The sequence below is a fragment of the Phyllobates terribilis genome, unplaced genomic scaffold (assembly GCF_046119375.1).
Source record: "Phyllobates terribilis strain yellow unplaced genomic scaffold, ASM4611937v1 Scaffold_9__5_contigs__length_417890890, whole genome shotgun sequence".
Taxonomy (NCBI): Eukaryota; Metazoa; Chordata; class Amphibia; order Anura; family Dendrobatidae; genus Phyllobates; species Phyllobates terribilis.
Window position 1 is genome coordinate 100,775,914 of NW_027362769.1, and position 13,515 is coordinate 100,789,428.

Sequence of the window (13,515 nt, forward strand, 5' to 3'; positions counted from 1 at the left end):
CATTTTTATTTGTATATGCTACCCCATCCTGGCATATGCTCCCTCATCCTGGTATATGTGCCCCCAACCTGGTATATGATCTCCCATCCTGATATTTGTGTCCCCATCCTGGTATATGCTCCCCCATTTTAGTCCCCCATCCTGGTATTTGCACCCCCATACTGGTCCCCCATCCTGGTCCATGCTCCTCCATCCTGGTATTTGCTCCCCCATCCTGGTATTTGCACCACCATCCTGGTATTTGCGCCCGCATCCTGATATGTGCTCCCCCATCCTGGTATATGTTCCCCCATCCTGGTATATGCTCCCCCATCCTGGTATTTGCATCCCCATCCTGGTATATTCTCCCCCATCCTGGTATTTGCACCCCCATCCTGGTATGTGCTCCCTCATCCTGGTATGTACTCCCCCATCCTGGTATGTGCTCCCCCATCCTGGTATTTAGCTGAGATCCATAGGAGATTTTCATTATATCCTGCAATACTGTGACATTGCAGCATATAGTACAAGTGATCAAATCATTGCAGGTTCAATTCACCTAAACGGAAGAAAAAACTAAAGAAAAAAAGTTTTAAAAAATATTCAAAATTAAAAAAATATATAAAAGCTCAAATTACCCATTTTCCCCCCATTAAAAATAAAGAAAAGGAAAAAATATAAAAAACATATTTGGCATCACCGTTCATAAAAGTCCCGTCTATTAAAATAAGGAATTAATTAACCTGATCTGTAAACGCCGCAAAGAGAAAAAATATCTGAATGCCAGAATCTCGTTTTTTGTTACTTCACCTCCCTAAAAAATATAATGAACAATCAAAGCGTTGTATGGACACAAAATTGGTATCCTTAAAAACATCAGCTCACCGCACAAAATTACTAGCTCTCACTCAGACTGATAAACAGAAAAGTAAAAATGTTATGGGTCTCAGAAAATTTCAACACAAAGCAAACATTTTTTTTTTATAATATTCTGAATTTCTTTTCATCACTTAAATAGAAAAAAGGTTATGTATGTTTGATATTGCCGTATTCAGACTGACTTGGACAATCATTTTTCCAGGTTATTTTTACAGCGCTATGAAGGCCGTAAAAACAAAACCCATAAAACATTGACGGAATTGCATATTTTTTACTATTTCATCACACTTGGAATTTTTTTCCCGCATTTCAGTACATTACATGGTAAAGTGAATGCTGCCATTCAAAACTACAACTTGTTCTGCAAAAAAACAAGGTCTCACACATCTATGTTAACAGAAAAATAAAAAAAAGTAAACTCATAGCTCCATAACATGAACAAGACTTTGCATTTTTTCCACTTTTTGTTTTTTTCTTATATTTTAGGAAGGAATGTTCCAAATTCCAGTTACATTTTGTAGATTTTGAAATATTCCCCACAATGATTATTTTGCTTGCGACAACTGATAAAGCTTTTAATTAGTTTCTCTGTAACCTGCGGTGGCTGGTCATTTGGTTCCGAGTTGTTAGATCATAAGGAAAAAATATATTTCAAACAGATTAAAGAGAGGAGAATAAAACACTTCCAACCAATTTGCTTGCCAGTTTCCACACTTTGTGTATCTGTCCTGCTTTCTTTTAATCATATGTTTACATTGGTGCTTGAGGGAGTTTTAACTACACAGGCATGTAACATTTTATTGTAGTACAGTCATGTAGAAGTTCCTGACATGAATTCCTCCAGTCTTTAATTACCAGTCAGGTCGACTTCTACACATCTACAGAGTAACACCAGCAATGAATATTAAATTATTGCTTCGGAACGAGCACTGCGTTGATGGCCTGCAGCTCCTCGGCCTGTGCCCTCTCCACTTCGCATCGCATATTACGTCCACACTTAAGATAAAAAGGTCTCGCCTAACACATTAAAGCTCTTTTCTGCAATTACTCTTGGAAGCTTTAACTAGCAAGTTATCTTCTTTAGTTTCCACAGTCTTAAAGGCCTATTAGTAGCGTGTCATTCCAGAGTTATGGACTGTTATTATAGGTTTAGTATACACCTTCATTCCAATATGAACTGTGATATGTTTTATTTTTGTAATACATATCGATATATAGGCATGTCTATTAATATGTGATTGGTGAAAAACCAATAGGCATTGGAGGTAGGGCATCAATGTGTGATTGGTGACGAACCAATGTACAGGTGCATCTCACTAAATTAGAATATCACCAAAAAGTTAATTTATTTCAGTTCTTCAATACAAAAAAGTGAAACTCTTATATTATATAGAGTCATTAACAACAGACTGATCTATTTCAAGTGTTTATTTCCGTTAATGTTGATGATTATGGCTTACAGCCAATGAAAACACTAAAGTCATTATCTCACTAAATTAGAATAATGAACAAAAAACATCTGCAAAGGCTTCCTACGCGTTTAAAAAGGTCCCTTAGTCTGTTTCAGTAGGCTCCACAATCATGGGGAAGACTGCTGACTTGACAGATGTCCTGAAGGCAGTCATTGACACACTCCACAAGGTCCCAGAGTTCCAATTTTCATTTGGAAATCAAGGTCCCAGAGTCTGGAGGACGAGTGGAGGGGCCACAATCCAAGCTGCTTGAGGTCTGGTGTGAAGTTTCCACAATCAGTGATGGTTTGGGGAGCCATGTCATCTGCTGGTGTAGGTCCACTGTGTTTTATCAAGACCAAAGTCAGCGCAGCCGTCTACCAGGAAATTTTAGAGCACTTCATGCTTCCCTCTGCCAACAAGCTTTTTGGAGGTGGAAATTTCATTCTCCAGCAGGACTTGGCCCCTGTCCACACTGCCTAAAGGACCAATACCTGGTTTAAAAACAACAGTATCACTGTGCTTGGTTGGCCAGCAAACTTGCCTGACCTTAACCCCATAGAGAATCTACCACAGATGTTACAATATCAATGTTTGATTGGTGAAGAATATAGGGCATCAATGTGTGATTGTTGAAGAATAAATTTACATCAGAAGTAAGCTAGGAGAACTCACCAACTCTCGTGGCAGCCTGTTCCACTCATTGATCACCCTCACTGTCAAAAACTTTTTTCTAATATCTAATTTGTATCTTCTCCCTTTCAGTTTCATTCCATTGTTTCCATGTGAAAATGAGAATAAGGATGATCCCTCTACACTGTGACATCCCTTCAAATATTTGTAGACAGCTATTAAGTCTCCTCTTAGCCTTTTTTTTGCAAGATAAACATTCCCAGATCCTTTAACCGTTCCTTGTAGGACATAGTTTGCCATCCGCTCACCATCCTGGAAGCTCTTCTCTTATCTTATTCCAGTTTTTATGTCTTTTTTAAAATGTGGTGCCCACAACTAGATACAGTATTCCAGATGAGGTCTGACCAAGGAGGAGTAGAGGGGGATAATTACTTCACGTGAACTAGACTCTATGCTTCTCTTAATACATCCCAGAACTGTTTGCTTCTTTTTCTGCTGCATCACACTGTTGACTCATGTGCAGTCTGTGATCTATTTGTATACCCAAGTCTGGTATGGTATCAATGTATGATTGCTGAAGAACCAATGTACATCAAAGGCGTAATTGGAGAAAAACTAATATACATCATAGGAAGGCTATCTATGTGGGACTGGTGAAGAACCAATATACTTCGAAGGTAGGAAATCAATGTGTAATTTGCGATGAACCAAGATACATTGGAGGTAGGCTATCAATGTGTGATTAACATCTACATTAGCAGAGCAGCCGAGCTCAGGGATTGGATGTAGCGGTGATATGTGCTATCAATGGGGTGTCACCACTGCAGCCAAAACACAGAGGTTAGAGCAGCAGAGTCGAGAGAGAGCATTTGGGGACCACTTTTCTTAAAGTGGTAAAACCTTTAATACTAAAGCCAGAAAATGGAGCAAATCTACACTTGTTCATAACTGCCAACAACTAGTCCAAAATATGCTAAATTTAATAGAAAGTGCACAACTTTTTATATATTTTGCACAACTTATTGAAAAAAAATTTTAGATTGGAATTTTAAACCATTTCGGGAATCAGTATGGGTTAAGGATAAAACAAAAGTCAAAGTGGAAAAACCACATACAAATTGTACTTACTCCATTCTGTTGGTTGGATTAAAAATCTCAGGACATTGGTGTTTACAATGCAGCCACTAAGTCACCATGCCATCCAAAATTTCCTACAGATTTCATTGTCCCTAGAGGGGAATTAGCTGGCCGGGGAGGGTAAGTAATTGATTGAAATAAACAATTTTTTAACTAAAACTAAATTCCTGTCATGGGCACTGGTATTCACATTTGTGAAGCACAGAAATTATGATGTCTACCGAATTAAAAGTAAAGAGACAATTGAGTATCCTACAATACGCTTAGTTTCTGGTACCCATCAGGCGACCCAGTCAAGGTCTATTTAAAAAAACCTATCCAGCTCTATTACCTCTCAGAGGATGTGAAGTCAGAAAGCGAGAAAAAAGAATATAAAGGCAGGGAGTGGACTGGGAATAGTCTGCAGAGACAACCTGCTGAAATTCATTAGCTTTACTGCACTGGACTGCCAACCTAATAAAAAGATACAGAACTTTAGGTAAATTCAGAAAATGGAGTCGTTTGGAGATCCAAGGGCACTATTAGAGAGCAATTCTCTTATGAGGTTTTATGTTTTCTTCCCTTAACCTCGTCCAAACTTTTAGAATGTGAAGGAATTAGATCATGTTTTAATTAAAAGTGGAAAGGAACTAAAAGTGCTATAAAAGCAGCCTAACTAGTGAATAATAAAGGGGCTCTCCTAGGAACAAATGATTGCAGCTGCAGCAGAAATCCGGATTTTGATGAACCGAGATCGGTAGTGGACACAAGAGCGAGTACTAAAGAGCGCTACCGGTCAGGGAAGGGAGTATGCCATATTTTTTATTATTATTACACCCTGGGTTGGAAAAAAAAGGGGGGGAATCACTTTAATGACCAGGGCGGCCGGTACACTGATGAACCCTCATAGCTAGGCTTTACTTCACCCAACTTGAAAAGTTTGAGTTTGCTGACTTAGCCATGTGCCAAAAAGACTTGACTCGGGCACTGTTACATCCATCACTGGAGATGAGCAGATCGATTAGTGCAACACCAGTCAACATCAGTGCTTTGTTGCCATGGACAGAAGCTGGTGAGAATTTCCTCCGCTTCTAGGATCCCAGGCTCGTTTTATGATTAGCACAGATGAGGTGATGCCAGTCCAACAAATAAAATGCCGATCCTGGGACCCCGGAAATCTCAGGAAAGTTGCGTAGCTCCTGTCCACAGTCAGGGAATACTGACCTGGACTGTGGACAGAGGTTGTGCGAAGCAATCCAGTCATCTCTATTCATCACCCATGTTCATGCCCCACAAGTCTCCTACTAGGTAGGTCCCAGCATGTTGAAGTCAATACACTTCACAGGTAGAACATGGAAAGGCAGCTGCAGTGATTCCTCCATTCACTACATCTACCTCTTCTTTGTCCCCTTTTCTGACCCATCAATTATTATGATGTACCTACATCAGTTTGCATGACCAAAGCACATGCTGTGGAAATTTCCGCTGCAGATTATCATTGCGGAAAAATCCGCAACACGTCCATTATTTTTGTGGAAACGTGGCGTAATTGCTGCCATTGACTTGCAAAGAAACGCTTAATAACCGCATCACTACATGTGCACATGCGGATATTAAGCGATTCAATGTGCGGATGGTACCCGGGTCTGGAGAAGAGGAGACTCTTCTCCAGACCCGGGTACCATAGTACCTGTAAAAAAAAAAGAATTTAAAATAAAAAATAAACATTATACTCACCTTCTGATGGCCCGCGATCTTCTCTCCGGTGCGCCCTGTCTCCCCGGTGGCTCGCGATGTTGTAAAAGGACCTTCCATGACGTCATTTAGTCATGTGACGGGTCACGCGACCGCTGATGTCGGCTGTCGCGTGACCTGTCACATGACTAAATGACGTCATGGAAGGTCCTTTTACACCACCGCGAGCTGCCCAAGACACCAGACGCATCGGAGAAGGAGACCGGGGGCCATCAGAAGGTGAGTATAATGTTTTTTTTTTTTTACCATTTTTATTCTTTTTTTAACTATTAACTTGGTCACAGTATATAAATCCATGCCGGTTGCATGGATTTATATAGTGTGACCAAGTTGTCAAGCACTTTCCAAGTGATACTAAAATCGCTTTGAAAAGCACTTGATAACCAGCATGCGAAAGTGCATGCAAAAACGCTTGACAAACGCTTCTACCTGGTGGGAAAAACGCATGTAAAATCCACATACGTTTTTCCTGCCAGGGAGATGCAGAAAAAATCAGCAGCATTTCTGCATCGTGGGCACTTAGCCTTACTGAACACTGTATCAACATAGCAAATATCATGTAAACACATTGCCTTATTTTGAAAGTGTGCATAAACGTCATTAGTTCAACTTCCTTCAATTTCCTGGACGGTTTTGTTGCCTGGTACAATGGCCTCGCTGGGGTTTCTTGCTGAGAATATATAATAGTTTTCCTAAGTGTCTCGCATTTTGTATTCATTGCTTTTGATAAATACTATGGCCAACTTCATCAAGACCATCGTCGTTCATATAGGTCTTTATGAGGGTTCAGGGTTGAGTGTAAGGCGCCTTATTCTTCAAGAGGCACACACCTACTGAACTGGAGTACGATTTGTGACATAAGGTCCATGAATTTGATGAGCGGGGGTCACCACACCCAGTCACATCCAGACTTCACCCACTTTGTCAGAGCTGGCCAAAACATAACATGAAAATGCCAAAAGTCCCTAAATTTTTGAGCATGATTAACATGATTTTATACCCATCTCTACATCATGGATAATGATGAACACTATTATACAATGATAAATAATTATATCTATATTTTAGAGACATTCTCTTATCTTTGGACGTCTCCCAAGCAAGTCAGCGGTGTGATTTCCTGTTATTTTTTTCTTACTATCTTGCATATCTAATATTCATTATCAGATAGATATCTTTATTACATAGTAAAAATGGAATTCAGGAAATACAGTTATGCCAATTACATTATTATCCTGCTAATTAAATCCCTCACATCATTGATGCAGGGGAGTATTTAATTTATGTATTGTGGGAAATGGTAACGGATCACAACTAATGAAATTGACCATAAAGGCTTGAAGTAACGTGAATTGAATTAATTGTCAAAAATTATAATGCTATTGTCAATATATTGTCAATAATTAAAATTATAATTTTATGAAGTTCAGGTATTATAAGTATTGACCACTATAGATTATATGTTTCCTGCACATTTCTTGCTAATTGTAATTACACCAATCAGGCAATAAATTACACTTAGGTATACAGTTTTGTATCGTGCTGCTTTCTTCTGAGGATATATATATGGATATATATATATATATATGTATATATATATATATATATATATATATATATATATATATACATATATATATATATATATATATGATCCTCAGGGCTTGCTGCTAGTCCCTAACAATCGTGAGAAAAGTAATCACATATGCAGTCACTTCAGCACCTGAGAAGGGAATTGGGAATCATGGGTTTTAGAATAGTAGTGAACCCATTGGTGTGGCTTCTATGTGCAATAGTCAGTCAGTATGAAACCCTTTTAGAATCCTTTAAAAATAAAAAATCAATTACTTTTGTACTTTTATTGTTGGTATCTACGACTTTTTGTTGTGTTGAAATCTGTGCTATGGATCCATTTTTGGCTTTGGAACTTTACAGTTTTCTTGCTCAGTCGACATTACAAGCAAAGAACAAGAAGTCTAATGATAGACATGCACAGTTGACTTTTATGTACATGTACAATATCCTTACATGCTTTCATTAAAGAGGTTGTCCACTACTTTTTTATTGATGACCTATCCTTAAGGGTCTGACACCCGGCGCCCCCACCGATCAGCTGTTATCGGTGTTGGCGGCCGCGGCTGCCGGCCAGGAGTACTCACTCGCGGAGCTGGCCGTCTTCTTGTAGTGGCCGGGCTTGGTACTGCACATCCACCTCTTATTCAAATCAATGGCCACTACCAGAAGATGGCCAGCTCCGCAAGTGAGCACCCCACCACCACCAACACCGATAGCAGCAAATCGGTGGGGGTGCTGGGTGTCGGACCCCAGCCGATCAGACGTTGATGACCTATTCTAAAGATAAGTCATCAATAAAAAAGTAGTGGACAACCTCTTTATCATCATCGCTAACCTTTCACTTACTATTAGTTTCCAGCGTTTAACGCATTATTTCATGAAGTAATGAGTAAAATTGTGATACAATTTTATTGTGTGTATATTGTATGTACTTTAAGAAATACAAATGCAAAGTCATCCCTCCCTCATTGTAAATTTGGTTTATTAGCAAAATTTACAAACTTTCTGCTGTCTGCAATAGAAAAAAATCAAATAAAAAGAATCTAAATATCTCAACACCACTAATACAACAAGTGGTTTCTCCAAATTCATCACAAAAAGTCACTTTTAATTACTACTGCAGTCTCAGAATTATTCAACCCCTTAGAGGGAATCTGTCAGCAGTTTCTTGCTTTGTAATCTGATAGCAGCATGATGTAGGGACAGAGACCATGATTCCTGTGATGTATCACTCACTAAGCTGCTTGCTACCATTTCAACAAAAATCAGTGTTTAATCAGCAGGAGGGCTAGTTGTCTCATGCCATATAGTCCTTCCTCCTGCTTTGTATAACCCCGCCCTCACCACTGATTGGCAGCTTTTTGCCTATGTACAGCGTAAGCTGCTGATCAATGGTGTGGGCGGGGTTATACAGAGCTCAGCAGTCAGAGAACTGGTTGATCTGCAGCAGAGAAAACAGGGATTTTATCAAATTGGTAGTGTGCAGACCAGTAAGTGACACATTGCTGGAATTGGTGTGTCTGCCCCTACATCATGCTGCTCTCAGATGGGGTAGCAAAAACCTGGTCACAGATTCCCTTTAATGTCCATTATCTAGTCTTTAGTACTTAGTGGAACCCCTCTGGCTGTTATGACCTGCTGCAAGCATGGTGCATAGCCAAGCACCAACTTCTGGCAGCGAAACTAAGGAATCATGGCAATGGCCTACAATTCACTAATAATCTTGTGTTTGTGTGATGCAAACGCCTTCTTCAAAGCCCACCAAAGATTTTTTTTTTGTGAGGTTCAATTTAGGCCACTGTGACACCAACTCCTTAATCTGCCAGGGCTTCTTCTGAAACCAAGCCTCGTAGACTTTGAGGTTTTGCCATAATAAGTACTAAAGATGCTTGTTATGAGGGTGGTTGAATAATTCTGATACTGCAGCATTAGTAAAAGTGGTATTTTGTGTTGAATTTGTACTTGTTTAGATTAGTTGTGTTGAGAGATTTAAATTGTTCTTGTTTGTTTGGTTTATTGAAAACTTCAAAAATGGTGTATATATACTAGAAATGGTGTATATATACTAGAAATGGTGTATATACAGTACAGACCAAAAGTTTGGACACACCTTCTCATTTAAAGATTTTTCTGTATTTTCATGACTATGAAAATTGTACATTCACATGGAAGGCATCAATACTATGAATTAATACATGTGGAATTATATACTTAACAAAAAAGTGTGAAACAACTGAAAATATGTCTTATATTCTAGGTTCTTCAAAGTAGCCACCTTTTGCTTTGATGACTACTTTGCACACTCTTGGCATTCTCTTGATGAGCTTCAAGAGGTAGTCACCGGAAATGGTCTTCCAACAATCTTGAAGGAGTTCCCAGAGATGCTTAGCACTTGTTGGCCCTTTTGCCTTCACTCTGCGGTCCAGCTCACCCCAAACCATCTCGATTGGGTTCAGGTCTGGTGACTGTGGAGGCCAGGCCATCTGGAGTAGCACCCCATCACTCTTCTTCTTGGTCAAATAGCCCTTACACAGGCTGGAGGTGTGTTTGGGGTCATTGTCCTGTTGAAAAATAAATGATGGTCCAACTAAACGCAAATCGGAAGGAATAGCATGCCGCTGCAAGATGCTGTGGTATCCATGCTGGTTCAGTATGCCTTCAATTTTGAATAAATCCCCAACAGTGTCACCAGCAAAGCACCCCCAGACCATCACACCTCCTTCTCCATGCTTCACGGTGGGAACCAGGCATGTAGAGTCCATCCGTTCACCTTTTCTGCATCACACAAAGACACGGTGGTTGGAACCAAAGATCTCAAATTTGGATTCATCAGACCAAACCACAGATTTCCACTGGTCTAATGTCCATTCCTTGTGTTCATTAGCCCAAACAAGTCTCTTCTGCTTGTTGCCTGTCCTTAGCAGTGGTTTCCTATCAGCTATTTTACCATGAAGGCCTGCTGCACAAAGTCTCCTCTTAACAGTTGTTGAAGAGATGTGTCTGCTGCTAGAACTCTGTATGGCATTGACCTGGTCTCTAATCTGAGCTGCTATTAACCTGCGATTTCTGAGGCTGGTGACTCGGATAAACTTATCCTCCGAAGCAGAGGTGACTCTTGGTCTTCCTTTCCTGGGGCGGTCCTCATGTGAGCCAGTTTGTTTGTAGCGCTTGATGGTTTTTGCAACTGCACTTGGGAACACTTTCAAAGTTTGCCCAATTTTTCGGACTGACCAACCTTCATTTCTTAAAGTAATGATGGCACTCGTTTTTCTTTACTTAGCTGCTTTTTTCTTGCCATAATACAAATTCTAACAGTCTATTCAGTAGGACTATCAGCTGTGTATCCACCAGACATCTGTACAGCACAACTGATGGTCCCAACCCCATTTATAAAGTAAGAAATCCCACTTATTAAACCTGACAGGGCACACCTGTGAAGTGAAAACCATTTCTGGTGACTACCTCTTGAAGCTCATCAAGAGAATGCCAAGAGTGTGCAAAGCAGTCATCAAAGCAAAAGGTGGCTACTTTGAAGAACCTAGAATATAAGACATATTTTCAGTTGTTTAACAATTTTGTTAACTATATAATTCCACATGTGTTAATTCATAGTTTTGATGCCTTCAGTGTGAATGTACAATTTTCAAAGTCATGAAAATACAGAAAAATCTTTAAATGAGAAGGTGTGTCCAAACTTTTGGTCTGTACTGTATACTAGAAATGGTGTATATATACTAGAAATGGTGTATATATATAGAAGTTCACTGGCTCCATTGATTTGCGTCATGTGTTTGTGTTGTTCCTTGTAAATTTTATTACCCAATTGTGTTGTGTGAAAAGGTAAGAAAATAAGCCTGATTTGTTCTCCTTTGTAGAGCCAAGCTGAAGCGCACTACAAAGGCAGTAAACATGCCAAGAAGCTCAAAGCACTAGAGTCCACGAAAAATAAGCAAAAAACGGGTTCTCCCAAGGACATCACCAAGGCTATTACGAGCTCAACGGCCAGCCACAAATCAGGTCAATAAAACTCTTGTTTTTTTCTGTGTTACCTTTTCTTTACCTTATCTGAAAGTGAACATGTGAATGTATTTGTGAACAAATCTAATGTCACATATTCTCTAGAAGAACAGGCTGACATTTTACAAAATGGCAATGAATAAATAAAGTTATAACGGCATAAAGCCGAGAAATATATTTATTACAAAATCCCGCCTGACTAAATTTGTATTTTCAATTAAAGGCATCAAACAATTCATGAAATTTAAAATTTTAAAGAGTAACCGCTATTTAATTTTTATTTGATAAATCAATAATGTACATGAAAATAAGAAATGTTTTAATATATCTTATCAGAGAAATCTGCTTCTTTCTGGGCTGATCTTTCACTCTTTCACTCTCAGTTCAGTGAAGACAGATTTTCCCATTACTGAGATAGGAGTTGGTGCTTATAAGATTCTATGGAAACGGGGAGGAGCTGCAGGCAGATACAGAGTTCTCCATAGAACTTTATGAGCACCAACTGCCATCTCCTATCATATTAATGGGAAACACTGTAAACACGGAAGACAGATTTTACCAATAAACTGAGAATTTTCAGAAAGATCAGCCCAGGAGGACAGAGAAACAGATTACTCTAATAAGATATGCTGCAAAGTAATAGCAAAAAAAAAAAAAAAAGTTATTTTATTATTATTTAAGTTTTATGGAGCATATGGCGTTAGATTTCTGAGAGTCCGTACTTTATCTGTGTGAGAATCAGAATTTTAAGCAGAAGTATGTGTCCAAATAGAAAAATATTGTACAACTTTATTACATAGATATTCTGTCCTAAAACAATTGATTTAATGGAAAATATCTTCATAGTAGGAGCCATACAAAGGCATTTACAGGTTTGTTTTTTTTTCAATTGCACCATGATCAGGCAGAGAATGATTTCACCCTATCTATTGTATGATATCAGCATGGATGACTTATTTTTGCAAGGAACCAACTTCAATCTTTAACTACAATGTCTAAACAAAATAAAACAAGTTATTTTTATTTCCTTAACTAAGTGGAATTGCTCTTAAGTTAGTTAAAAATGTGTCAACACTTGTATCTAGATAGTATAGAAGCCAAGAAAATATACAACTGGCCATATGTATATAAATGATATTCAAGATCATGAAATTAAATTTAAAGAAGACCTTTATTCAATTTTTTGCCTTATAAATTGTACATTCCTGCACATAATAGCAGGAATGTACATAAAAACTTTTTTTTTTTGTTTTTTTATTACCGTATTTTTATTTCCACTCCGATGTTGATATACAAGTCACCAAAATTACTGGTGCATAAATTTTAATCCTCTTATCATTGAATAGGGCGTTTTATTTCCGTTAGCTCTGTATGCATGTACTTTCATCCCACTATGATGCTGTCAAATCATAAAAAGGCAGCATCCATAGGCAGAAAAAAATAGGCCATGCATGTCTATGGGTGTCTGGAAAATCACCGAACTGCATTCAGATGACTTCTGAATGCAATCCAATTTCCTAGCACTGACACAATGGAGAAGATGGAGAAATTTAGTTCTCCATCTTCTCCTCAGTGTGTGCTCCGATTCTCTCTTCCAAGAGAATTGGATCACACTAAGCTGACACTCTGATTAAATTCTGATCAGAGTTTGACAAGAGTGTATTTGCATAATCGGGCCTATTCTCTTGGATGAGAGAATCTACGGCCATTTGCACGAGTGTTAATACTTACTATTAGTACTCGGCTGCTCCCATGACGCTCCTCATTCAATGCTACTGTCCGCCTTCTATTCCATAACTATAATAACAGGAAGGGCCAGGAGGGAGTTATGGTCAGATGAGCTAGATGACGTGTTGTGCAAGTCCAGAATGTGGACTGCTGTGGGCCTATATTGTACCTAATTTAATATGGATGCACACAAAGGTTTTTATTGTCTGAAGCAATATTTTGGAGAAGAATAAGTGCACATAGGTCCATAATTCCTTAAGCCACCATCAAAGTTTTTTTTAACTTTTTCTGTAAATTCCACTTTTTTTTTACTTAATAGAAAACTATAGCATAAAATATAAAATATACTGTTGTTTTCTAAGTTTTCTATTAAGTAAAAAAA

General features: G+C 38.6%; 1 protein-coding gene across 3 annotated transcripts in view; it reads left to right on the top strand.

The window, feature by feature from the left end:
• Positions 1-13,515, top strand: part of ZNF385B (zinc finger protein 385B) — a 528,613-nt gene that overhangs the window by 445,403 nt on the left and 69,695 nt on the right. For all 3 annotated transcript variants that reach the window (XM_073646802.1, XM_073646803.1, XM_073646801.1), the window contains one exon: positions 11,264-11,405. In XM_073646802.1, coding sequence (XP_073502903.1) covers positions 11,264-11,405 — 142 coding nt within the window. The remainder of the gene's footprint in view (positions 1-11,263; positions 11,406-13,515) is intronic.